General features: G+C 38.3%; 3 protein-coding genes across 3 annotated transcripts in view; 1 reads left to right on the top strand and 2 right to left on the bottom strand.

The window, feature by feature from the left end:
• LOC134819233 (ATP-binding cassette sub-family C member 4-like) overlaps positions 1-26,156 on the top strand; it is a 37,506-nt gene that overhangs the window by 10,241 nt on the left and 1,109 nt on the right. Inside the window, exons 7-27 of the mRNA XM_063829051.1 lie at positions 26-180; positions 350-428; positions 766-851; positions 1,114-1,194; positions 3,378-3,478; positions 3,837-3,932; positions 4,173-4,246; positions 4,394-4,452; positions 4,602-4,795; positions 5,006-5,115; positions 5,307-5,402; positions 5,566-5,664; positions 7,527-7,658; positions 7,848-7,918; positions 22,601-22,760; positions 22,909-23,009; positions 23,249-23,354; positions 23,551-23,693; positions 23,938-24,045; positions 24,228-24,342; positions 25,960-26,102. Coding sequence (XP_063685121.1) covers positions 26-180; positions 350-428; positions 766-851; positions 1,114-1,194; positions 3,378-3,478; positions 3,837-3,932; positions 4,173-4,246; positions 4,394-4,452; positions 4,602-4,795; positions 5,006-5,115; positions 5,307-5,402; positions 5,566-5,664; positions 7,527-7,658; positions 7,848-7,918; positions 22,601-22,760; positions 22,909-23,009; positions 23,249-23,354; positions 23,551-23,693; positions 23,938-24,045; positions 24,228-24,342; positions 25,960-26,102 — 2,309 coding nt within the window. The remainder of the gene's footprint in view (positions 1-25; positions 181-349; positions 429-765; positions 852-1,113; positions 1,195-3,377; positions 3,479-3,836; positions 3,933-4,172; positions 4,247-4,393; positions 4,453-4,601; positions 4,796-5,005; positions 5,116-5,306; positions 5,403-5,565; positions 5,665-7,526; positions 7,659-7,847; positions 7,919-22,600; positions 22,761-22,908; positions 23,010-23,248; positions 23,355-23,550; positions 23,694-23,937; positions 24,046-24,227; positions 24,343-25,959; positions 26,103-26,156) is intronic.
• LOC134819235 (phospholipid phosphatase 2-like) lies at positions 17,868-19,790 on the bottom strand. Its single transcript, XM_063829053.1, has 6 exons — positions 19,644-19,790; positions 19,187-19,291; positions 18,807-19,053; positions 18,533-18,651; positions 18,153-18,313; positions 17,868-17,984 (listed from the first exon to the last, which is right to left on the bottom strand). The coding sequence occupies exons 1-6, from the start codon at positions 19,788-19,790 to the stop codon at positions 17,876-17,878; spliced, it is 888 nt and encodes a 295-aa protein (XP_063685123.1). The 3' UTR covers positions 17,868-17,875.
• Positions 19,416-22,373, bottom strand: LOC134819234 (adipocyte plasma membrane-associated protein-like). The gene is made up of 4 exons (XM_063829052.1): positions 21,523-22,373; positions 21,280-21,399; positions 20,970-21,100; positions 19,416-20,848 (listed from the first exon to the last, which is right to left on the bottom strand). Exons 1-4 carry the CDS (start codon positions 22,074-22,076, stop codon positions 20,538-20,540), a joined length of 1,116 nt encoding a protein of 371 aa, XP_063685122.1. The 5' UTR covers positions 22,077-22,373; the 3' UTR covers positions 19,416-20,537.

Raw genomic sequence — 26,156 nt, 5'->3', positions numbered from 1 at the left:
ACTGACATGTATTCCCCTGAACTAGTTGCACTGAGAATAAACCACCTGACCAGCACGTGGGGAGGAGATAACAGTTTTATCCTGTCTGACATTAACCTGGAGGTTAAGAAGGGTGGTCTTGTTGGTATCCTGGGGGCTGTGGGCTGCGGTAAATCCTCTATTATCATGTCCATTATAAAGGTAACGTATTGTGAAACGTGTTACAGTTGCAGTAAACCTTGTGTCTATCTAACTATCTAAATCCAAATATAAAGTGTTATTGAGTATCGATGACAAAAGTTGCTAATGATAAGCTAAAAATGTTTGGAGGTATTGAGATATTTTTAATGATACAGGGATATAATCTCAGGAGATGGATAGCGTTAAAGGTTCCATCTATTGTCCATCTGCTATTGGCTTTTACAGCCAAGTTCCGTGGATCTTCAACGGTAAATATTCTCCTACTCTCATTATAGCTTCTCCTACTCTCCTTATCTCCTACTCTCATTATAGCTTCTCCTACTCTCATTATAGCTTCTCCTACTCTCATTATAGCTTCTCCTACTCTCATTATAGCTTCGTTTAATCACTGCATATTTAGTGTATTTTTACTGATTGGCAGACCAGCTACACGTGACAGTTGTTAATAAGTCAGCCTGTCACGTACATGGTACGTACATGGTACGTCGTACATGGTTAACGTCGTGGTTAACGTCGTGGTTAACGTCGTACATGGTTAACATGGTTACCATGGTTACCAAGGTTAACCAACACTTCTCTCATCAGGTAGTGTTAAAGATAACATTTTATTTAACCGACCAATGAATGAAAAGAAGCTGAACAGTATAATTGAGTCCTGCTATCTCACACAGGTTTTATAAATACTTAGTACTTTATACCTAATAGTAGAGCTAGTTTATAACTAGGTTTAGTTGCTAGATTTACTAGAGGCACAGGTTGTGCTACACAACCCAATACAGTTTCAAAAACTTTCATTAAGTTTCTCCGAGAGACTGCGACTAACTACAAATCAGTCCGACAATTATTATTGAAATTATTGAGAAAACCTGCTTATTTTGGATTTAGCAGAGAAATGGCAGACTGATTGTTTTTGACCGAGAAACACTACCATAGGATTTAGAAGACCTTCCAAACGGTCTGAACACAATAGTCGGAGAACGAGGTGTGCAGTTATCAGGAGGACAGAGAGCCAGGGTTAGTTATTATATTATTTAGTAGTGTTTTATCATATTATCACTACTCAGTTAGCTACTCCCCAGGGAGTTACCTTTATTGTATAATACCTTCCGGGAATTATATCCACTAAAACTCGGGGACATCGAGGGCTGATAATTTGCTCATTTTTCCCGCAAGAGAAGCGAGGGTATTATCAGCCCAGACTCAGACTGGCTGGCGGCAAGTTTCAAAACAAATAACACTGGCGTTCTATATATTAGACACTATATTGTATGATGCGCACGTATCGGATTACACCCCTTCTGCAATCGGAACCGGAACGTATTATAAAATATAATACCTCCGCAACTTCGTGCCCGCAAATTCCCTCCAGCAAGCTGTCGGGAATTATAGCGCGCAGCACTCAGTGGCGGAGGTATTATAGTATTATATTATGTAGGGAGGTAGAGTATCCTACGATATCTTTTCAGTGTTTTTATGTTTATTTTTGTTAATTTATGTTATTTTATAGATTTCATATTTACTTTTTTAAGTTATACCAAGGATGTCTTATTGATCAATAGTTAATATCAGCTATCTTTGAAAATGTTAGTAAAACTGCACGGATTAAAAGGTTTAGTTACAGTAATAATGTGCAATCGTGGTAAAAATAAACAGAATTAGACAGATTTGTTAAACTTTCCAAATAAAAGTCCATCCTTGTGTCGTCTCCTCCTCATAGCTCGAGTGCTGAGAATCTTGCGACACTTGGCACTCAGACCAAGTTGACCAATTCCGTACACACCATTCGTCATATCCATCCGTTTTCTATCCATTCTTTGCTTGGTCCTGGTGAAGGTCTCGTAGCCCAGAATCATCAGCTCAGCTATATGTCGTTTTATCTCGAAGGATTTACTAGTAGTTCCAGCATATTTTATCAAGGAGACAGGGTCTCTGAAACTCTTCTTGACTTTATAGTAGAGTAACAAGCAGCCTTCAGGGGACCAAGTTGGAGGACGTTTAGGTAAAGTGGTTAGAGAGGTAGAGGTTGGTAGGGAGACGGGAGCAGGAGATGTTAGCAAGGGAGCGGAGGAGGGAGGTTTAGGTAAAGTGGTTAGAGAGGTAGAGGTTGGTAGGGAGACGGGAGCAGGAGATGTTAGCAAGGGAGCGGAGGAGGAAGGTTTAGGTAAAGTGGTTAGAGAGGTAGAGGTTGGTAGGGAGACGGGAGCAGGAGATGTTAGCAAGGGAGCGGAGGAGTGAGGTTTGGAGGAGTGAGGTTTGGAGTGAGGTTTGGAGGGTTCAGTAGGGCGGAATGTAGCTGAGGTTTGGAGGAGTGAGGTTTGGAGTGAGGTTTGGAGGGTTCAGTAGGGCGGAATGTAGCTGAGGTTTGGAGGAGTGAGGTTTGGAGTGAGGTTTGGAGGGTTCAGTAGGACGGAATGTAGCTGAGGTTTGGAGGAGTGAGGTTTGGAGTGAGGTTTGGAGGGTTCAGTAGGACGGAATGTAGCTGAGGTTTGGAGGGTTCAGTAGGGCGGGATGTAGCTGAGGTTTGGAGGGTTCAGTAGGACGGAATGTAGCTGAGGTTTGGAGGGTTCAGTAGGGCGGGATGTAGCTGAGGTTTGGAGGTGAAGCTTTCTTCTCGTTTCAGCCTCGTGGCGGGAGCAGATGGGAAGGAATGTTGTAGCTTCTGTAGGACCAGTGACGTCATTGTAAAGATTCCGATAAGTCACCTGGCAGTCCTTACAGCTGAGAATAGAAGAACGTTCCATAAAGTTGCTGTGAGGAGACAATGTTAAACAGTTGTAACGATTTGGGACTGGCTTAAATACTTTTCCAAGGAATATGATCCACCGCATATTGTCTGGAGATGCAATCTGGCACGATCATGTGAGGGGTATAACCGACTAACGAGGTTTCAGGTTTTGCAAAGAGAGATAAACGAGATGACATGTAATAAGGTTATCTAATAATTATTAATTTGAGTCATCACGTTGATTGTATCGCGCTACCAAAGGAGTATGTTTGAATTAATTAAAATGTGGTGTCCGTAATTGAGTTAATGACCATATGAGTTCTATTCTATTCGATTGATATCTGATCGATCAGTCGACAGTAAGCATATGAAACAATAACTGAATAATACAAAGATTTTACAGGTAATATTACAGGTAATATTAGAGGTAATAAAGCACCAGATCATCACGTCGTGACCACTTTGTTTTCAGGTGAGTTTAGCAAGAGTGGTGTACGGAGAGGAGAATGTTGTTTTATTGGACGACCCTCTCAGCGCAGTGGACACCAAGTGTGCTAGCCATATCTTCAACAGGTACCACATAAATAGGTCTAGATGGGGAGGAGGACCATCAATGTTTTGACACGTGACTGCGTGGCAGCGATCTTGGGTTTTAATTGGTCGATGCTGAAAGCTGATTGGTTAATCACTTGCATTTGTCTACAAAAATATTATTCACTTCCCCACAAATGTCGAGATACATTAACCTGGCGATCATTATGCCACTCTTTTCCATTTGTTTTAAATATTATTTTAATGTTTTTCTAATGTTCAATGTTCATCCATGAATATTTTACAGATTTGTTGATTCATACGTCCTTTCAAGGATATTTGTTGACTCATACCTTCCAAGGATATCCAAGGTTTCTCTTGTTATACAATATGTGAACAGGTTGATAAAGGGACAACTGCAGGACAAGACAGTAATACTGGTAACTCACAACACAGAGTATCTGTCTCAACTGGATCATATCTACCTTATGAACAGGTTAGTACAGATCATTATAACAGGAACCTCGCAGTGTGCTTTATTAAATTACACATGTCTGATGGGGAGGCGGATTGTCGTTGTGCAGCAGTACTGTGAATGTACCATTAACATTTAACACACTCTACAAATTGAGCTACCAACCCTTATTATTAGAAGCTGTAACCTATCACGTGACATACCACGTGACTATTATCCTGTGTTTCTCTCACAGTTTACAATTAATCTCTTTGGTTTCAGGGCAGTAAAGGAAGGAAGCAGTATAGTGGGTAGGATAGCAGAGCATGGTACATGGGAGGAACTGCACGACAAGGGTTAATATTATTACTACTAATATTATTACTGGACTCTTCAAGTGAATGTTTGATGTTTTATTGAGTAGAAATATAAGTTTTTATATGGCACCCCTGGCTTTCTTATAGCAAGCTACATTTAATTTGTAAAATTAATGTATATTACAGATTTAATAAAGGAGCAAACTAAACTGAGAGAAGATGAAGACCAAAAAGAAAAAGATACTGTTAGTAAATCACTATATTCAGTTTATGTTACTACGTCCTACAGTCTCGATCAACAAATTACTAAGACCTTCTAACCATGAGCAGATGAAATAAACCACGCTGAAGGCGCTGGTTTTACCGTGTTTGACCTCTTACATTAAACTTACAGGGGGATACAAAGAAAGAGAAGAAAACAAAGCCGAAACAAGAAAAGGAGGAGCGTAAGACGGGGCTGATAGATAAGAGGATGTATTTCAAGTACTGGAACCTCTCTTTTGGGTTTATCACATTTCCCATGATCCTGATAATGGTAGCTGGAGCTCAGACAGTGAAGATACTTCAGGAGGAAGAGGCCTTGACCTGGTCAGTGTTTTTTCTGCTGTTTCTTTTCTTATCATAGTGGTTCCTCTGTTTTTTGTACATTATACATTTATACATTATCATAGTGGTTCCTCTGTTATTTGTACATTATACATTTATACATTATCATAGTGGTTCCTCTGTTTTTTGTACATTATACATTTATACATTATCAGGAAATCTTCATTCTAATTCCATGTTGTTCCTAACCAGGGTAGAGATGGTGGAGATGGGAGAGAGTGGATCTGATAACACTTTTAAAACTTACGTTGTGCTGGCCGTTGAGACAGTACTCTTCTACTGTCTTCTGGTCTTCTTTATTGGTAAGTTGTCTTGCACGTAAACGCTTGTGTATCAAATCTAATCAAGGTTCATTACTCTATATTTTCGTGGTGACTATGACTGGTTCGAGCTCCATTACAAATAATTTCTCAACAGAAGAACAAAGAATATGAACTATAAATCAATGATTAAATACACTATAGTAAAATCTAATACACTCTAATACTCCCAGCTTATGCCGGCACCCAGGCCTCCAAGGCTCTACACAACATGGCATTTTCTGGAATATTGAAATCTCCCATCCGTTTCTTTGACATCACTCCAATAGGTAAGTCACTCTATTTCTCTCACAGATATAATGTACATTTTCCGTATAACCTGTATCCTACAAAGAAAGTCAGGGAGTCGGAAATCTGTTTTATTAGTGGCGACCAAAACAATTTTCCACTGCACTATTTCTGCAATAACACATACAATGTAACTAATTTCAGGAATTCTGATTAACCGGTTCTCAAAGGACACGCTATTTTGTGATGAGAGACTCTCGTTCGTATCCAGTCAGTTTGCTACCATGTTCACTGCATTTGTAGGTGAGGTGTTATTTTCACAGTTTATATAATTTCAGACTCCGCTTACACTTAAATGGTCGCTTGCTACAACGTGACAACCTCACATGGGTGGTACAGCTTAGTTGTTGCGATCTTAGGGTAGAGTAAATAAGGACCGTAAGCGCTCTATAAGTATTGCTGTGATAATCAGATTATTACATCCAAATCGTGGACAACCACCACGTACAGTATCTTTCATCTTACGGAAGTTAAATTGTCAAGTTTTCGTAAACTCTCTAAATAAAATACCCACCTGAAATGAATAATTCATTTTGGAAATAGTTTCATTAATCCATGGTTCAACCTTTACTACTCTACTGTTGTAGCTAGAAGTCTACATACGGGAATCTAAAACAAATCTGATGATCAATTATGAAAAATATCAATTACATCGTATCAACCAGTTTAACCTCGAAATAGTTCCTAAGAGACTAAGAGAGCTTAAAACGAATTTATTTTTAAAAATGCTACTTCGAACCTGTCATAAATGTAACGCGTATTGCAACAATTAAATTGCAATTGTAACACAAGTTATCATAAAATTATACGCCGCGCGCCATGTGCCATGTACCCTGCCGGATAACCGTACTGGACCGTAGAAGAACAATAAATTGTTACTTCAACTGAATAAAGTCGATAATGATAACGGACTTATAAATTATCTGTAAAATTCTTGGTTTATATAGCGATCACTACCTCTATCAGTACCGGATATCCCGTCTCCTAGACAATAGTTAACAACCCTGCACGGATGTTAATTGAAATCCCGATTGGCTTGTCAGACAACCGGTCATATCTTCATGTAATTTGATTCTTGGAACAAGGTGAAATAATTGACTAGTCATCCTGATTGACTAGCCAGACAACCGGTCATATCTCCGTTATATCCTCATATACACGCCAGTGCAGCAAGTTAGTGACTTTACGTACTTAGGTACAATTATTTCCAGCGACGGTACTATCGACCGTGAGCTGTCAGCTAGGATTCAGAAAGCTTCCGGAGCCCTCAATCAACTTAGTAATATATGGAAAAACCGTAACATCCAGTCTTATACAAAGATCAGGATTTATAAGGCAGCGGTTTTGACAATATTGTTATACGGTAGTGAGGTTTGGAACACAACCAAAAAGTGCTGGAGCGTGCAAAGATAAATCCAGTAGAGACGTACATAGGAGCAAACCGCCTGCGTTGGTTTGGCCATGTCGCCAGAATGCCAGACACTAGGCTTCCTAAGTACCTGCTTAACTGGACCCCTGCGCATGGGAGAAGATCTAGGGGTCGTCCAAGAAAGGACTGGAGGAAATGTTTGCCGGAAGATGCTGCAGCGTTTACAGGAAACACTCACATAGACCTAGAAGGAGCGAGCGAGATGGCTAGTGACCGCAAACTTTGGAGGGAGATAATACGTCACAAACGGGAGTTCATTGGTGCAGGCCACTCGAATGATTGAGGAGACCTAATCAAGTACAAGTAAGTACTATCTAATGGATCCCATTAAACAACTATAACACATAGCTGTCATCCAAAAACCCAAGATCATTTAGCACGGAAACTTTTTACACACTTAGACCACAACACAACCCTTAATCCTTATTAGGAACAGTGCAATAGTAGCACACAAGATTTTTTTTATAAATTCGGGCGGGCGATTTGGCGGGAGTGCAGAATTTTAACAATGTTATCTCCTATCGTATTTTATACTGAAGGTAATAGATAATCGCTGATCGAATAATCCTTTAATAGTCTAACTTTGAAGTATGTAAACCTGGCCTTGTAATCAAGATTGGACTTGTCGATTTCTTTATCATTTGTTTATCATCTATATTAACCTTCTCATTTTCAGCGTCAATGATAGTCCTGTGTATCTCAAACTACTACTTCATTCTCATCTTACTACCTCTCCTACTGTTCATGGCAATGGTTCTCTACTTTTACCTCAAAACTTCCGTGGAAGTACGGCGAGTGGAAGCTATATGTTAGTGATATTAACTTTTAACAAGCTTTCTTGTTTTTAAAGCAATCTCGAGCATTTATGTGCTAAAATAATGACAAGTAGACTTTTATCAACACTACGTCTTGATCTGAAATTGCTTTACTATCACATACTAATTTGATATACAGTTGGTGAATATGTTTATATAACTTGATAACCTCTTGTTTTCAGTGCGGAGTCCAGTAATGAGTCACGTGTCAGGGACGCTAAGTGGGATGAGCACTATCAGAGCATCTAAACAGGTATTACTTACTACTAATTACTACTACAAATTACTTACTACAAATTACTACTAATAATTACAATTAACCAGTCTGTGTATTATAATGTCACTAATAAAACACTCGTTTATTACACCCCGATAAGTAGAATAGTAAAATCGTATAGATTGTCAACTAGAAAGATATCCCTGGAGCTCAACAATATCCACGTTAACCTTGTATCTCGTATCAGCACATATCTCCTAATCGCAAAGTCCGCATGTTTTGGGGCAGAACTCATCGTAAGGGAACCAACACTGTCCAGCCCGGCAGGTCACAGAGTTGGAGTCCTCACAAGCTGAACAATTTACTCATTTAGAACGAAAACATCAGATTTTTGAGTGAACCGGAAAATAGAGATAAATTGTTTAAATTCGACTCCATATATTTACATCAGAGTATCTTGGATTTAAGGAGCAGCTTTTAGCTCTTGTACGAGAAATGGTCATAGGACAATACGAATCAACAAACTAATCTTTAAAACTCACGTTTAGGATTAGGACTCTGTGTAGTAGGTTTGGGAGTAGGCTTTGTTGGTTTAGGAGTGGTAGCGGTCGGGTCCGGCGTGTTAGTTGGTATTGGTACCCCAGTCGGTATTGGTGGAGGGGCACTGTCACTAGCAAGTAACACAGCCGACAATAACACCATGAACATTTTTAAAGTACAGCAGAGAGAACGTTATAAAGTGCAGTTATATAAGAACAGCAGGTTTAGATCAGCCATTCAGTTAAATAATTTAATTAAAATTTAGTTTAATTTGATTTATTATTAGATACGCCAAGGCCATCTGGCTACAATACAGGTACTCTAAATGTCGATGGCCCGGTTTAAATTAGCGGACAGATTTCTTCAATTGATTTTTAGAAAGTTAATTAGAACAATAGCTTAATAATAGTCTCTGTTGAAGACTGAGAATTGAATTGTCGACTTTTAGGACATTTAGAGTATGTCGACTTATTCGTGTCACAAACCACATTATATAGGAAATCCAGCTACTTCTACATATTAACATGATTTTGTGGTGGATTCGTGTAGTGTTTTTGAGTCTCATGATTTGATAGTTCTTTTATTCAAATTTCTGATTGTTTCTGAATAGACTCAGTGAAGACAGATTCTAATGGAAATAAATAGCTGAATAACGTATCGACATTTCTACGTCATACTCATATTCTGAAATAGTATTAATTCAATTATAACGATCAATATTCACATTAAAAATTTGACGACGAAATTTATTTCAAACAAAATATATAACTGTAAAATAGTTGTCAACCGTAAATAGTTTTTAACGAAATCGGAGCAAATATGAACATAAAACTGACAAAATTTATCAAATAGGGCTCATCTGAAAATTAACGAATAGCGTGACGTTATACAGGAGATAAAAGATTAAAAGAGATAAAAGAATTAAACGAGAATATTACTATTTACACGTCACTCAACTAAAAACTGTGTTAGATTGTTCAACTCTGTTTTATCGTTGAGTGTTGGTTTATTTTCAACTAAAAATCGGGCTTCTTTAATCTTTCTGTTGATGAGTGATGTTCCTCTATCTACGATTTGAAGTTTAAGTTTTGGGGGGCCTTTGTGCTGAGGGTGACTTTCCCTGTAGTGCTTTGCTAGTGGCTTATCTTCGTAAGATTTTGCTGTTGGATTTGCCGCACTACGGTAATGCTCGTCGAACCTGCACTTGATCGGTCTGTATGTTTCCCCACCATAGTTCTCGGTACAATTGTCTACTTCGCAAGTGATCTGGTAGACGGTGTTAGTTGTGGTGCATTCTCCATCGGTTAAAGCTGCGCATGTTCTGCAGTTTGATGTTGTACAGGATTTCTTGTCAAGGGGTCTGGAGTCTGTAAGGAGATCCTTCAGTTTCCGTCCAGGTTTCTCGACAATTTTGATGGGGAGTCCACTATGTCTGACAGCATCTCTGTATTTGCGACTAGTAGCTTCGTTGACATAGGGTAGTTTGAGAATCGCTCCGTCTTGGTCTTTGTTCTGTACGTTCTGATTAATTCTCTTTCTACGTTTTCTCTTGTTCTTTATGGTTTCTAAGACTCTATCAGTGTAGCCGTTGTTGATGAGAAGTTTATCTATCATCTTTTCTGAGTACTTCTCGTTTTCTCTGTTGTTAGAGACTGCCTCTGCGGTGTTGTACATACTCTCAACAGTAGCATTCTTTGTACGTGTTGTATGATGAGAGTTGTAGTGGAGGGTGAGTGGCTTTTTCTGTGGTTTTCTGTAGAGTCTAGAATGTACTATTCCATCTGAGTCGATCTTTATTAACGTGTTGAGGAAGGGAACAAAGTCGTTCTGATTGTCAGGGTAGTCTACAGTTAGTTTGATAAGTTTGTCAGGATCTTGTTGTTCGATGAGGTTGCACAGTTGCTGAGCTTTTCGTCTGTTGGTGGTGGCTCCGTTTAGATCGTCGTAAACCTGCTGTAGGTGGGCAGTGTTATCCTCAGGTCTACGCAGATGGAAAGTTTTTCCACATTTTGACAGTAGCTAGTATAGGTGCAGGGTTGGTTCCCATGAACAATCCAAGAAGCTGTAGGTAGACTTGATTGTTGTAGACAAAATATGACTTTCCTAGGGTTGTCTCTATAGTAGTTCTTGTAAATCAGAGAGATGGAGACCGTATGTACTGATTGACTGTCTATTTTCTTTGGCAAATTCCATGACATCTTCTATTGCTGTTAGTACGTTGATATTGGTGTATAAAGCTTCGACGTCTGCTGTAAAGAAAGTAAGACTCTTCAGATCATTTGGTGTGATGTTTCTAATCCTTCGAAGAAAATCGTGAGTGTTTTTCAAATGAGGAGGTACTAGATTCATCAGAGGAGATAGAATGTGACAGACGAACCAAAGGATTTTGTGGAAAGGGGAGTTGCAGCCTGAAACAATAAGTCTAGTTTTCATTGTGTCAGGGTTAAGAGTCTTGATCTCATCACTTGTGTACTTGTGGGTTTTAAGCATCACTCTTGCAGTAGCGAGGGTGGTGTGATGGCTCATTAACAGGTTAGTAACATCTTGAGGGAGATTACGACTCTTGGCAATGTTCTTGAATGTTGAGTTAACATCGTCTTCTAGAGTTTTAGTTAACTTGTTTATGTACTTTTGTTTGCCCAGTTTATCCTGTGGTATATCGATCTTCTTGTAGACGTTTCCATTGTTGAGGTGAGTTGTAGTTGTCCTGATGTGATCTTCTTTAGGCATTACTACAAACTCTGCTGTTTTGTCAGCGACGGAAATTTGAAGGTCTTCATTGTTCTTCAGGTTTCTGAGGGCAGTTCGTTGTTTTGGAGTGAGATTGGGTGTGACTTGAGCTGTCTTGGTGATGTTGATCAGATCTCGTCGAAGTGCACCCAATTTGTTCTCGACGGTAGTGTCTGCTAGAGGTTTCCACGATTCAGGCTACCCTGTTCATTATTAGCCGAAAATATTTTTTCGGTTTTTCGAAGTCCGCACCTACCCATCGATACACAATTCTGGACTCGAGGTTTCCCCCGGTAATGTGATCTTGGAAGGCAGGCCTCCCCTTTGCAACACGAGCTCGGAAGCGGGAGCTCTCGATACAGGAGGTACGTCTCGAGAACGACTCGGACCGAAAAACTTCTAAGTCAAAATTTTTTTAAAGTTTTTCTGAAAACCACTTTTTTTCCACGATTCAGGCTACCCTGTTCATTATTAGCCGAAATATTTTTTTGATTTATTTTCGGTAAAAAAAACTGAAATCCGGCAAATTTTTTTCCAGCCGGAGCCGGAACCGGAACCGGATTTTGAAGCCGGATATCCGGCCGGAACCGGATTCAGCCGGATTTCCGGTCGGTTCCTAAATTTGGGACAACATGATTTTGCAATTTTGTTCGGGATTTTGACTCCCAGTAGTGTACCTCAATTTGGTTTCATACCATCATCAATTAACTGACTAATTGGTTTCTGGCCAAACATTTCATCCAATCTGTCAAATTTGTGTTCAGAAAATTTCATATTTCAAAATGGGACAGACTTTTAAAAATACAACTTTTCAATTTGTTACACTTTCTGCTGTGGGCTTCCTCCGACCGAAATCAAACTTCCAGCATCTCAATCGTGTCATTTGGCATCTAATGTTGACTTACTTATTGGTTGCGGGTCAAAAAATCGGTCAAGACTGTAAAATTTCAGTCCTGGAAATTTCATCTTCAAAAACTGAAAATGGGACAAAGATTGGGACAACATGATTTTGCAATTTTGTTCGGGATTTTGACTTCCAGTATTCAATTTGGTTTCATACCATCATCAATTAACTGACTAATTGGTTTCTGGCCAAACATTTCATCCAATCTGTCAAATTTGTGTTCAGAAAATTTCATATTTGAAAATGGGACAGACTTTTGAAAATACGACTTTTCGTTTTGTTACACTTTCTGCTGTGGGCTTCCTCCGACCGAAATCAAACTTCCAGCATCTCAATCGTGTCATTTGGCATCTATAGTTGACTTACTAATTGGTTGCGGGTAAAAGACTGTAAAATTTCAGTCCTGGAAATGTCATCTTCAAAAACTGAAAATGGGACAAAGATTGGGACAACATGATTTTGCAATTTTGTTCGGGATTTTGACTCCCAGTATCCAATTTGGTTTCATACCATCATCAATTAACTGACTAATTGGTTTCTGGCCAAACATTTCATCCAATCTGTCAAATTTGTGTTCAGAAAATTTCATCTTTGAAAATGGGACAAACTTTTGAAAATACAACTTTTCGTTTTGTTACACTTTCTGCTGTGGGCTTCCTCCGACCGAAATCAAACTTTCAGCATCTCAATCGTGTCATTTGGCATCTATAGTTGACTTAATTATTGGTTGCGGGTCAAAAAATCGGTCAAGACTGTAAAATTTCAGTCCTGGAAATGTCATCTTCAAAAACTGAAAATGGGACAGAGATTGGGACAACATGATTTTGTAATTTTATTCGGGATTTTGACTCCCAGTACCTCAATTTGGTTTCATACCATCATCAATTAACTGACTCATTGCAATTGGTTTCTGGCTAAACATTTCATCCAATCTGTCAAATTTGTGTTCAGAAAATTTCATATTTGAAAATGGGACAGACTTTTGAAAATACAACTTTTCGTTTTGTTACGCTTTCTGCTGTGGGCTTCCTCCGACCGAAATCAAACTTCCAGCATCTCAATCGTGTCAATTAGCCTCTATAATTGACCTACTTATTGGTTGCGGTTCAAAAAATCAGTCAAAACTGTAAAATTTCGGTCCTGGAAATTTCATCTTCAAAAACTGAAAATGGGACAGAGATTGGGACAACATGATTTTGTAATTTTATTCGGGATTTTGACTCCCAGTACCTCAATTTGGTTTCATACCATCATCAATTAACTGACTAATTGGTTTCTGGCTAAACATTTCATCCAATCTGTCAAATTTGTGTTCAGAAAAATTCATATTTGAAAATGGGACAGACTTTTGAAAATACAACTTTTCGTTTTGTTACGCTTTCTGCTGTGGGCTTCTTCCGACCGAAATCCAAACTTCCAGCACCTCAATCGTGTCATTTGGCATCTATAGTTGACTTACTAATTGGTTGCGGGTCAAAAAATCGGTAAAGACTGTAAAATTTCAGTCATGGAAATTTCATCTTCAAAAACTGAAAATGGGACAGAGATTGGGACAACATGATTTTGTAATTTTATTCGGGATTTTGACTCCCAGTACCTCAATTTGGTTTCATACCATCATCAATTAACTGACTAATTGGTTTCTGGATAAACATTTCATCCAATCTGTCAAATTTGTGTTCAGAAAATTTCATATTTGAAAATGGGACAGACTTTTAAAAATACAACTTTTCAATTTGTTACACTTTCTGCTGTGGGCTTCCTCCGACCGAAATCAAACTTCCAGCATCTCAATCGTGTCATTTGGCATCTAATGTTGACTTACTTATTGGTTGCGGGTCAAAAAATCGGTCAAGACTGTAAAATTTCAGTCCTGGAAATTTCATCTTCAAAAACTGAAAATGGGACAGAGATTGGGACAACATGATTTTGTAATTTTATTCGGGATTTTGACTCCCAGTATCCAATTTGGTTTCATACCATCATCAATTAACTGACTAATTGGTTTCTGGCCAAACATTTCATCCAATCTGTCAAATTTGTGTTCAGAAAATTTCATATTTGAAAATGGGACAGACTTTTGAAAATACAACTTTTCGTTTTGTTACACTTTCTGCTGTGGGCTTCCTCCGACCGAAATCAAACTTCCAGCATCTCAATCGTGTCATTTGGCATGTATAGTTGACTTACTTATTGGTTGCGGGTCAAAAAATCGGTCAAGACTGTAAAATTTCAGTCATGGAAATTTCATCTTCAAAAACTGAAAATGGGACAGAGATTGGGACAACATGATTTTGTAATATTATTCGGGATTTTGACTCCCAGTACCTCAATTTGGTTTCATACCATCATCAATTAACTGACTAATTGGTTTCTGGCCAAACATTTCATCCAATCTGTCAAATTTGTGTTCAGAAAATTTTATATTTGAAAATGGGACAGACTTTTAAAAATACAACTTTTCGTTTTGTTACGCTTTCTGCTGTGGGCTTCTTCCGACCGAAATCCAAACTTCCAGCACCTCAATCGTGTCATTTGGCATCTATAGTTGACTTACTTATTGGTTGCGGGTCAAAAAATCGGTCAAGACTGTAAAATTTCGGTCCTGGAAATTTCATCTTCAAAAACTGAAAATGGGACAGAGATTGGGACAACATGATTTTGTAATTTTATTCGGGATTTTGACTCCCAGTACCTCAATTTGGTTTCATACCATCATCAATTAACTGACTAATTGGTTTCTGGCCAAACATTTCATCCAATCTGTCAAATTTGTGTTCAGAAAATTTCATCTTTGAAAATGGGACAAACTTTTGAAAATACAACTTTTCGTTTTGTTACACTTTCTGCTGTGGGCTTCCTCCGACAGAAATCAAACTTCCAGCACCTCAATCGTGTCATTTGGCATCTATAGTTGACTTACTAATTGGTTGCGGGTAAAAAATCGGTCATGACTGTAATATTTCAGTCCTGGAAATTTCATCTTCAAAAACTGAAAATGGGACAGAGATTGGGACAACATGATTTTGTAATTTTATTCGGGATTTTGACTCCCAGTACCTCAATTTGGTTTCATACCATCATCAATTATCTGACTAATTGGTTTCTGGCCAAACATTTCATCCAATCTGTCAAATTTGTGTTCAGAAAATTTCATATTTGAAAATGGGACAGACTTTTGAAAATACAACTTTTCGTTTTGTTAAGCTTTCTGCTGTGAAATTCCTCCGACCGAAATCAAACTTCCAGCTCCTCAATCATGTCATTTGGCATCTATAGTTGACTTACTTATTGGTTGCGGGTCAAAAAATCGGTCAAGACTGTAAATTTCAGTCCTGGAAATTTCATCTTCAAAAACTGAAAATGGGACAGAGATTGGGACAACATGATTTTGTAATTTTATTCGGGATTTTGACTCCCAGTACCTCAATTTGGTTTCATACCATCATCAATTAACTGACTAATTGGTTTCTGGCTAAACATTTCATCCAATCTGTCAAATTTGTGTTCAGAAAATTTCATATTTGAAAATGGGACAGACTTTTGAAAATACAACTTTTCGTTTTGTTACACTTTCTGCTGTGGGCTTCCTCCGACCGAAATCAAACTTCCAGCATCTCAATCGTGTCATTTGGCATCTATAGTTGACTTACTTATTGGTTGCGTGTCAAAAAATCGGTCAAGACTGTAAAATTTCAGTCCTGAAAATGTCATCTTCAAAAACTGAAAATGGGACAGAGATTGGGACAACATGATTTTGTAATTTTATTCGGGATTTTGACTCCCAGTACCTCAATTTGGTTTCATACCATCATCAATTAACTGACTTATTGGTTTCTGGCCAAACATTTCATCCAATCTGTCAAATTTGTGTTCAGAAAATTTCATATTTGAAAATGGGACAGACTTTTGAAAATACAATTTTTCGTTTTGTTACGCTTTCTGCTGTGGGTTTCCTCCGACCGAAATCAAACTTCCAGCACCTCAATCGTGTCATTTGGCATCTATAGTTGACTTACTAATTGGTTGCGGGTAAAAAATCGGTCATGACTGTAATATTTCAGTCCTGGAAATTTCATCTTCAAAAACTGAAAATGGGACAAAGATTGGGACAACATGATTTTGCAATTTTGTTCGGGATTTTGACTCCCAGTATCCAATTTGGTTTCATACCATCATCAATTAACTGACTAATTGGTTTCTGGCCAAACATTTCATCCAATCTGTCAAATTTGTGTTCAGAAAATTTCATATTTGAAAATGGGACAGACTTTTGAAAATACAACTTTTCGTTTTGTTAAGCTTTCTGCTGTGGGCTTCCTCCGACCGAAATCAAACTTCCAGCTCCTCAATCGTGTCATTTGGCATCTATAGTTGACTTAATAATTGGTTGCGGGTGAAAAAATTGGTCAAGACTGTAAAATGTCAGTCCTGGAAATTTCATCTTCAAAAACTGAAAATGGGAGATTATTTGCTCCATGGTCACTGGTATTGAACAAATAAAAGTCATACATGTACCACTTTTAGGGATTGTTGTTTCGAACATTTGATAATCATAAAATCATGTGCAGAATCCTTTTCATGAAAACACCACCTTTAAAATTTTCACGCTTGGTGAGCATCTCTTTTTTATCAAAGACGAATCTTAAACTGACTGAAAATTTGGTCTTACTATTGAGGGTCTCAGACATCTGACGCATATTACCTTTCTTTAAATCTGTGAACCAGAACGACACTCCAGATAACTACTACTACTATGTTGGAACTAAGTCCGATCTACGTCCGCGCCATATAACCCCCTCATTATATCCCTGTCCCGCATCAGGGTTTGCAGTTCCTCTTTAGAAGAGTTTGTCAAGATAACATATTTGTCAGATAACATATTAATTATAGAAAAAATATTTTAAGACTACCTATTTTGAAATCGATCTGAAGTTCAAGGTGTATAATGCAATATAACTGTTCTGTACAATTTTCAGGAGTGAAATTTAGCTGTATCACTTTAAATGGAACTTCAATGATACTGCCAGTAAATCATTTCAAACATTCTGGAAATGAAGCATATCTGCTGTCTGCTGTCAAGGGTTCAGCTAATTGTCTGCTGTCAAGGGTTTGGTCAAGACTGTAAAATGTCAGTCCTGGAAATTTCATCTTCAAAAACTGAAAATGGGAGATTATTTGCTCCATGGTCACTGGTATTGAACAAATAAAAGTCATACATGTACCACTTTTAGGGATTGTTGTTTCGAACATTTGATAATCATAAAATCATGTGCAGAATCCTTTTCATGAAAACACCACCTTTAAAATTTTCACGCTTGGTGAGCATCTCTTTTTTATCAAAGACGAATCTTAAACTGACTGAAAATTTGGTCTTACTATTGAGGGTCTCAGACATCTGACGCATATTACCTTTCTTTAAATCTGTGAACCAGAACGACACTCCAGATAACTACTACTACTATGTTGGAACTAAGTCCGATCTACGTCCGCGCCATATAACCCCCTCCTTATATCCCTGTCCCGCATCAGGGTTTGCAGTTCCTCTTTAGAAGAGTTTGTCAAGATAACATATTTGTCAGATAACATATTAATTATAGAAAAAATATTTTAAGACTACCTATTTTGAAATCGATCTGAAGTTCAAGGTGTATAATGCAATATAACTGTTCTGTACAATTTTCAGGAGTGAAATTTAGCTGTATCACTTTAAATGGAACTTCAATGATACTGCCAGTAAATCATTTCAAACATTCTGGAAATGAAGCATATCTGCTGTCTGCTGTCAAGGGTTCAGCTAATTGTCTGCTGTCAAGGGTTCAGCTAATTGTCTGCTGGAACGCTACGTCAGAAGTTTGCTTAGAATCTTCTGGTTGGATTGTCTCCTCGTTAGTGCAACTGTTAGTGCTTTCTAATGTTCCAAATAACCTGAATATTAGTAACGTATTTATTGTAACATCTATGGATTTTCACAATACTCAAAAGAAAATGATTAGATATTACTACTTATAAAGTTAAAAACATCAAGTGCACACAGAGATAAGTTTATGCATAGTATCAGAATACTTCGAGAAATATAATTATCGTATTAATTACCTGAGAGGGTTCACTACGATAAATGCAGAACAAGCAAATCCAACAACAATCCCAACAATAACATCAACAAGGTGGTTAAAGCCCTCTGCGTATCTTGATAAACCACCAAGGATGGGTAGAACCACTAAGATAAACAAGCACAGTAGTCGTGTCATTGGTACCTGTAAAGTATACATTTTCAAACAGAACAATAAAAAATAATTCTTGATGCACTTTATAATATTTCTTCATAAAGTATCCCTAATTTCCAATTATAAGACTATAATCCTATAAATATGGTCTACATAATTAAAACTCATAAAAATCTTACTGTCACATGTTAAGATATTAGAAAAAAGGAATATTAATGAACGCAGTCCCCTCCTCTGACGTGGTCTTACCTTTCTTAGTTGTGGTATACAGGATACTATAGCTGCATTAAACAGGAACCCGTAGGAAAGATGAGCAGCATACTCGGAGGGGAATGAAAGAGAGGCTTTCACGATATCTTCTTCAGTTCCTAGATACACCTTTTGCTTTATCTCATTAAAGAACTGACAAAACTCAAAAAACCATAACAATTATTTTATTAAATACTAGGTAGCAATTATTGCACAATGTAGACAAACTATGATTGAGAACTGAGCAGCTTGTTTCTATGGAGCCCTCACACACCTGTACACATTTGTCTTGTATAAACAGAGGTCTCCTCAGAATAATCTGGTTTACACACGTCTAGGAAGTTGGGGGACAGTCTCCCGACCATATGAGCTACTCCTTTGTTCAGGAGTCCCATCAGACAAGCTCCAAAGAAGAAGTAACCAGTGTAGAGGAACCCTCCTGCAACTGCTGGAGGCATCTTGAGCTGTCTCAGTCTTTGGGGAGGCACTTGGGATTTAAGTCCTGTGTTAAATCCTTCTTTCTGAAAAAATGTTTTGTACCTTTACCATGTCTTCCATTATATATAAACAGTGATATAGTGATCGTCGAATAAGAGTTGCACTTAACAGGATATTGTCATTCTGTTTTCAATGATGGAAAAGAATGTGTCTTACCTGCAAAGCACGTAAGGTACATAGTACAAGTATGAAGATAACAGGTGTAACGTGTGATAACAGAGACATCAACCCAGCACTTAATGTTGGTTGTTGGTAGGGAACCTGCAAATTAGGGTCGATTTGTTTATCTGGAGTTGATTTAAGATTGAAGAGGAGCACTTTAGAATATATTTATCGCATCTATTAACGTCTGATATCAATGTAACATTTTCCATTTTTTACTTTTATGAATGACACACCCACTAAATCAGGATGTTTAAAATATAATTACTTGTGGTTTGATGTGCCAAACCTGTTTGGCACCTGGCTTAGCTATGAACCACAATTGATATCCGACTTGTTTGCCAAACAATAGTATAGCTGTAATCACTAATCACTAATCATACCATTGAATCATTCCGCAATATCTACATTTGCTATCATTGATGTACGATTAGGCGGAGTAGGCACTAACCATGTAATCTACATCATTCTTTACAAACTCTTCTGAGTAGATTGGTAGCGATGTTGAACTTTTGAAGCCGAGGTAAATTCCACAAACCAAGAAAAAAGAAACAGCATCAACCAGAAATAACCAAACATTTTCAGCTATGTTCAACATTCTGGGAAAGACCTAGCTTATGGGAGAAACAGCTTTTTTTATAATTCTCACTCAAAAAAACAAATTTTTGGTATGTTAAAAATTGTATTAAATCAATACTGTAAGATAATAAGTTAATTTATGTACCACATCGTCAAATAAAAATGAGAGAGCAAACAAAATAAAAAGACTTCGAGATAAATATGATACAGCGTGCTCAGTCGTGAAGCCATGGTATTTCAAGGTAATTCAATTAAAATTATTCTGATACACTGATAACTGATACTGTGATAGGGTGTACTGTATCAGGGTAACAACAATCTGATGATGTGACCAAACATCTTTTGGCTGTGTCATTTTACTCTTTGAAGTTCATAAGATAATACACAATTTGAAAACCGCGAAGAGATTCTCTTGCACGATTATCCAGTCACCGCAATCAATTAGTAAAGCATAATTGTCTGTTTCTCCCAATCTGAACTTACGTCTTACAGTCTGGAGATTTGCGACAACAATTCTCAGCCAACCGAGATAAAGCTTTCTGCAAGGGTCGACCGAGGGCAGGATTTGTGACCGAGGCCGAGGAAATTTTGGTTTGATAAAACCGAGGCCGAGGCAAACCGAGGAATTGTCCTCCTGACCGAGGCCGAGGAAAAATCGCTATTCCCTGGTAAAACCGAGGCCGAGGCCGAGGACTCAATCGACCCTTGGCTTTCTGGTATAGTACCATTTGCTAATCATTTTCTAAGGAATGAAGACCGTCAGTCGTCACAAAGTAACTCTAAAAATACTCCTAGAGAAAGGAGACCCAACAAATAGGTACTTCCCAACCTCCAAAACTTCACTAAAAGCATTAGTCTCCGTAAACCTCTTGTCCCCAAACACGACCTTCTCCACAACACCACCCTCGTCAACTTTATAAAACCTTGGTTCCTCCGTGAAGGTTCTAGAATAGTATGAGAGAAGTGGGGAGAAGACACGGTACTGGGTCACTAGATGCCGGAGAAGAGGGTATGAAGTGAGGAGGTCGGAGATATGACTGTCTGTTGTCCGGCCTGTGGATACTCCTACCCAGAACCCTGGAGAGTAAGTGGTTGAGATAAGATCTCAATAATATCAACAGATAAAGGAAAATAAGTGCCGTCCATAAAAGGGCTGATAAAAAAGAAATTGTTAGCCATCATAAAAATACAAGGTCACCTTTAGAACCTCTCCGGATATTATCCACAGCTCCGAGAGTGCCTCCTTCACTGAACACCCCAACATTTGAACACCCTTCCAGGTCTACTGCCCTAATCCGGAACATGCTCCCTTCTGCTACTAAGAGGGACCTGAAGGGAGTTTGTAGTTTATAGCAAGTAAGTAAACTTGGGTTTACTGAGGATAATTGACAGTGTCATCAGAGCGTATTAGTCAAGACTAAGCTGAAAATGGCAGCTATTCTCTGTTTAGCCCTAGAGAATACAACTGCATGCTCTGTTAGTTATATACTGGGTTATAATTAACCTACCTGCCATTACGATGCAGTTCAATCCCGTTAGGAGTTATAAGATTATCAGCGAATACCGAAGCTTCTCCCGACTTCATGTTGTAGGCTATAATCTTACCATCAGGCTCAAAACTGTAGAACCTGATAAATGTATGTATCAAGGTGGAGAAGATAATACATGATTGTACGATAGGAGAAATTCAGCCTGTAGAATATTTCATATATTGAATCATTCGTTATCAAAAACAGCTGCATTTTGCAAACCTTTGGAACATATTTAGATGTTTTCTGTCTTCTCGGAAAGTGAACGAGTCTGTTATATAGATCATATCTCTGACAAGTACCAAGTCATTGAAAAAACCAGGACTAAGGCTTGATATCTCTGGGGAGTTGGAGTCGAGCAACCACTTAAATTCCTCTGATTTAAACTTAAACAGACGCCCGTAAAGATCCAGTCCAAACAAATCATCCCCCACTACTCTCAACCCTAGAATCCTACATTTACCACCAGACTCCGATAGCGGACATTTTATCCTCCACTTTATATCCAGGTTATCAGGGTCTATTCCAACTAGATATCCGTCTAAGGTCCCTGTAACGATATCTCCCTTATATTTCACTAGAGATTCTCCTCCCATGACCCCTGGAATATGATCTACCATGTCCTCTGTCAAGTAAACGACGTTTGGAATGTCAGAAATATTAGCTGGATTAGGGAGCCGAATAGTGGTTGTTGTTGGGTACCATGTGTAGAGAGAAGTGGCAAGGAGGGCGATGACTGCGCTGAAGAGGATCAGTGTTTTATTCTCCGTGAACATCTGGCGGTTACTTTAAGGGGTTAGTATAACAGCACAGGATGCGAGGATGTGATGTGTACAATATTCACCAGATCGAGAAGTAAAGAGCTATGAAATATTCTAACACACTGAACGGAACAAAGTTCTACACTGTAGCTTCACTCCGCTAAAGGAGTGTTTTATAGCGTGTACCGTGTTGGTAATATAATAGTTTAATACAATCAGTCCTTTCATAATAGCGTGATCAGAATATCAAAATATCCCTAGCACAAATTATCACGCGCTGAACGAACGAAACTTTACTGCTGAAACCTGAGGACTGAAGCAGTAATATGTTTTAGTTTGTACACTGCTATAATACTACTGTAATAAAATCAATCTTCCAATAATAAGATGATGGCATGTGAATCATGTAACGTGAAACTATTATGCCAGACTTGGCAGTCGGCAAAAATTTAATTTCTATTCGGGACCTTGCAAGTGCCAAGGTCCACAACTAATGAATCAACTTATTTATTCAGCTAATTAACCTAATTAATTACCAGATAGACGTGTATAGAGAACAGCACTACAAGCTGAGAGACCGTCACACCAGTGCAGATCTGATCTTCAAAGCTACAGAGAGGTGGCTGTCGGTGAGGTTGGATACCATCGTAACTTTCATCGGTTTCTTTGCTACCCTCGCTTGTATCTACCTCCGTGATGGTAGGTTCTTAGCATTAGATATATTACTTGCGCTACTACTATCACTTCATTATAGTTTTTTCCGGCCTTTTATATTTTTTGAATCACTATAGCTTGATATTTGGCAATTAAAGAAATCCACCTATACTAACAAACTCTAAAACGCTAGTGGTTGGAGCGAAATTAGCAGGACTGGGAATAGTTTACGTTCAGAACAGAATGGGTGAATTCCAGTACTGTATCAGACTAATGGCTGAGTGCGAGAATTTGGTGAGTTTTCTTTGTACCTTTATAGACTTCATCTGAGTAAATAATGTCACGTGGTTATTCGATCTAATTACTTGTAGCCTGACATCGACAGTGAATGATATCTAGATAATAATGATATAACGAAATTAATCGACTTTGACAAATTCTGTAACTTTATAATCATATCTCATTGTTGTAATAATAACTTGTAGACAGCAGGCCCACTATTTTCCTATATACTATACAGTAATGTTCTGCAGATGACTGCAGTGGAGAGGATATTTAGTTTAGCAGATTTACCACCAGAGGAAGACCCAGACGTTGAGCATGACAAAGTAATTGAGAACACATCCCTCAGTTTGAAAGGTAACTATATATTGAGTAGGATTGGGAACTTCATTTCACATTTATTTGTCTGAACGCTCGTTATTTTCTCAACTCAAACCATTATGAATTGGAATGAAAAATGAAAATAGTTAATGAAATTACCTATATTTTCTTGTTAATCTTCTTTACATATTAAATAAAATTTGCTTGTTAGTCAACGTTTCCTTGCTCCCAGGTGTTGTTGAGTTTAAAGACGTGTCACTCCGTTACGACCAGTCACTCCCCTTTGTATTACACAGTATTAACTTTAAGACCAAGTCATGTGAGAAGATTGGTATTGTGGGAAGAACGGGGGCTGGCAAATCTTCTATCATTCAGGTAACAAGCTGATATTGTAATTGGTAATAAATTTATTAATTAGTTCATTAATTAATTACACTCCATTTTAATATTAATTGATTATTTAGTTAATTAACTAATTGCACTCCACTTTATTAATTAATTAATTAATTTCATCCTCATGCTGTTTTAGTTGTTGTTGATGAAAATATTGCCCAAGCCGTGAACGATAAGTTGTAATGTTGCCTTTTGACCGTTCTGTTATAAAACTCTTCTCCGCCAGGCTCTATACCGGATGTGTGAAGTACAGGGTAAAATAGTTATAAACGGCACGGATACCTCTACCCAGTCCCTCAGTGAACTAAGGGGCTCTATCAGCGTCATACCTCAGGTAAGTGCGACTACTTGTGGGGCCACGGCCCATGGTTATCTAGAATAGTCTCCAAGACTATTTAAATATTTGTTGTGTATGCTGGTTAAGCTGGTTATAATTTATCTTTTACTGTCGTGGTCATAGAAATATATATATAATGATCTCAATGTTATCCTACGTAATATATAACTTCTCCTCAGGAAAGTTTATTGTTTTCGGGCACGCTCAGAGACAACCTGGATCCGTATCAGAAATTTTCAGACGAGATCTTGTGGAATACTCTAGAACAAGTTCAATTGAAATCCTACGTTTCTGGTAAGACATTACAACAACCGTCAAATCTCTATTAACCATCCATCTATTTACTGGCTCACAATATTCCCTCAAACAAGATGTGGTGTTTGTTTGGGCCCGGACGGTGCCGGTGGTTCTAATGACCATTTACTAAAATACATAGATACAAAATACAATATAGTATAAATATTATAATCAGAAGTTTTATAAATCCTATCCGTCCAAGTTAAACTTGGAAAACTCCCTTTAATGTGAGCTGAAGTAGACTACTAGTAGTAGAGCTAGTAGCGCTTGAAATTGACAGAACTGAAAACGAAATCTGACAATTGTCGCGAAAACTGACAGTTTTGTGTGCTCAAAGTGTCGAGAAATACTGACAGTGCAAGACTGGGCACACAAGAGTGAGTTAAAAACATCCTCCACACAACAAAAACTTGAATACACTAATAATAATCAATTATTAAAAACACACAAGCTCATTCTGCAGTCTTATTAGTCTTATCAGTACTCTTTATAGTACCGTTTCTGATAAAGTGTAGCTTATCAGGCTGCTCAGTTACCAGTTTTTTTATGTCCCTGACGAGTTCTCTTTGCTTGGCTCTCTGTTCTGGAGATCGATCTGGGCTGATAAAAACAGTTTTAAACTTTTCCGTTGCTCGCAGGTTTCTCGATTTAGCGAGAATCTGATTAACAATTGTTGCACTTGCCGCAGTCACTTTAACTGGTCTCACAGCCTTGCCAGGTTTGAGCTTTCCGACTCTACTAGCTTCGATTCTGGGTTTCTCTCCGATTGCTGAGAACACTTCACTGACCACGGTGCTGAGCTCCTCATTGTCCTGCTCCGATAAACCAAAAATCATCAGATTTTTGTTTCGGTCTTCCTCCTGTACCACAGTTTTCACAGCTTTCTTGATCATTTCAGAACTGACAGGCTTCTGAGATTCTGGACAATTCGCCTGTAATACCGAGCTGAAGGATTGGAATTCAGCCTTGACAGACTCTCCGACTGACGATTTAACTGACGTCTGCAACGATTCCAACTGTTCATTTTTGCAGGCTAGTAGTTCTGACTGCAGCTTAATGATGGTCTCCTGTGTCTCGAACATAAGATGTTTAACTGAGTTTGAGGCCATCTTGTAGTCCGTGGATACGACACCAGTGAACTCCTCCAAATATCTTAATGCATCGTGCAACAAGTCACACGCAGTGTTCTTGTTCATCTTCTTCACGCACGAAGGGGATAGTTGCTTCATTGCTGTGATCTCCATCTCGTACATAGCCTTGCTGAGAAGTTCAACTGAGTCACCCCTTAACATGTTGATCTCCTTTTCACCATACTCGCTGGGCGGGATGGTCATGGTCGTGTAACACGGTGATACACAAACCACTGTAGCTGCACGTTACAATCAACAGAGATAAGCACTAAGATAAGAGAGTAAGAAAAGAGCAACGTATGCAATTAGTGTAATACTGAGAAACGTATGCAATTAGTGTAATACTGAGAAACGTATGCAATTAGTGTAATACTGAGACAACGTATGCAATTAGTGTAATACTGGTTTTGTGTGTGTATCAGTATAAATCACACCACTAATTACTAATTACAAATAATTACAGTTAATTGGTTTACTCCCTCAGGTAAGGGAGGATTGACGACTCCTATTGACGAGATGGGAGGTAACATGTCAGTAGGTCAGAGACAGCTTCTTTGTTTAGCTCGAGCTCTCCTCAAAGATTCCTCATTGTTGGTTATAGACGAGGCAACTGCTAATGTTGACCAGGTTTGTTATTAATGATCACTTATATTAATCACGTGTACGTTTATCGCCCCATCA

Source organism: Bolinopsis microptera, chromosome 8 (genome assembly GCF_026151205.1).
Source record: "Bolinopsis microptera isolate Bmic1 chromosome 8, MBARI_Bmic_1.0, whole genome shotgun sequence".
Taxonomy (NCBI): domain Eukaryota; kingdom Metazoa; phylum Ctenophora; class Tentaculata; order Lobata; family Bolinopsidae; genus Bolinopsis; species Bolinopsis microptera.
This window is presented reverse-complemented; position numbering and strand designations above follow the sequence as displayed.

What these genes read in the sequence shown, in the direction of transcription:
- LOC134819235 (XM_063829053.1), bottom strand. Translation starts at nt 19,790, where the DNA reads ATGTTGAACATAGCTGAAAATGTTTGGTTATTTCTGGTTGATGCTGTT. An exon ending in AGAATGATGTAGATTACATG is followed by an intron (nt 19,292 to 19,643) that starts GTTAGTGCCTAC and finishes CCTAATTTGCAG; the next exon opens with GTTCCCTACCAACAACCAAC. An exon ending in ATCGTAGTGAACCCTCTCAG is followed by an intron (nt 17,985 to 18,152) that starts GTAATTAATACG and finishes ACTAATATTCAG; the next exon opens with GTTATTTGGAACATTAGAAA.
- LOC134819234 (XM_063829052.1), bottom strand. Translation starts at nt 22,076, where the DNA reads ATGTTCACGGAGAATAAAACACTGATCCTCTTCAGCGCAGTCATCGCC. An exon ending in CATCTAAATATGTTCCAAAG is followed by an intron (nt 21,400 to 21,522) that starts GTTTGCAAAATG and finishes TACATTTATCAG; the next exon opens with GTTCTACAGTTTTGAGCCTG. An exon ending in TATCCGGAGAGGTTCTAAAG is followed by an intron (nt 20,849 to 20,969) that starts GTGACCTTGTAT and finishes CTTACTCTCCAG; the next exon opens with GGTTCTGGGTAGGAGTATCC.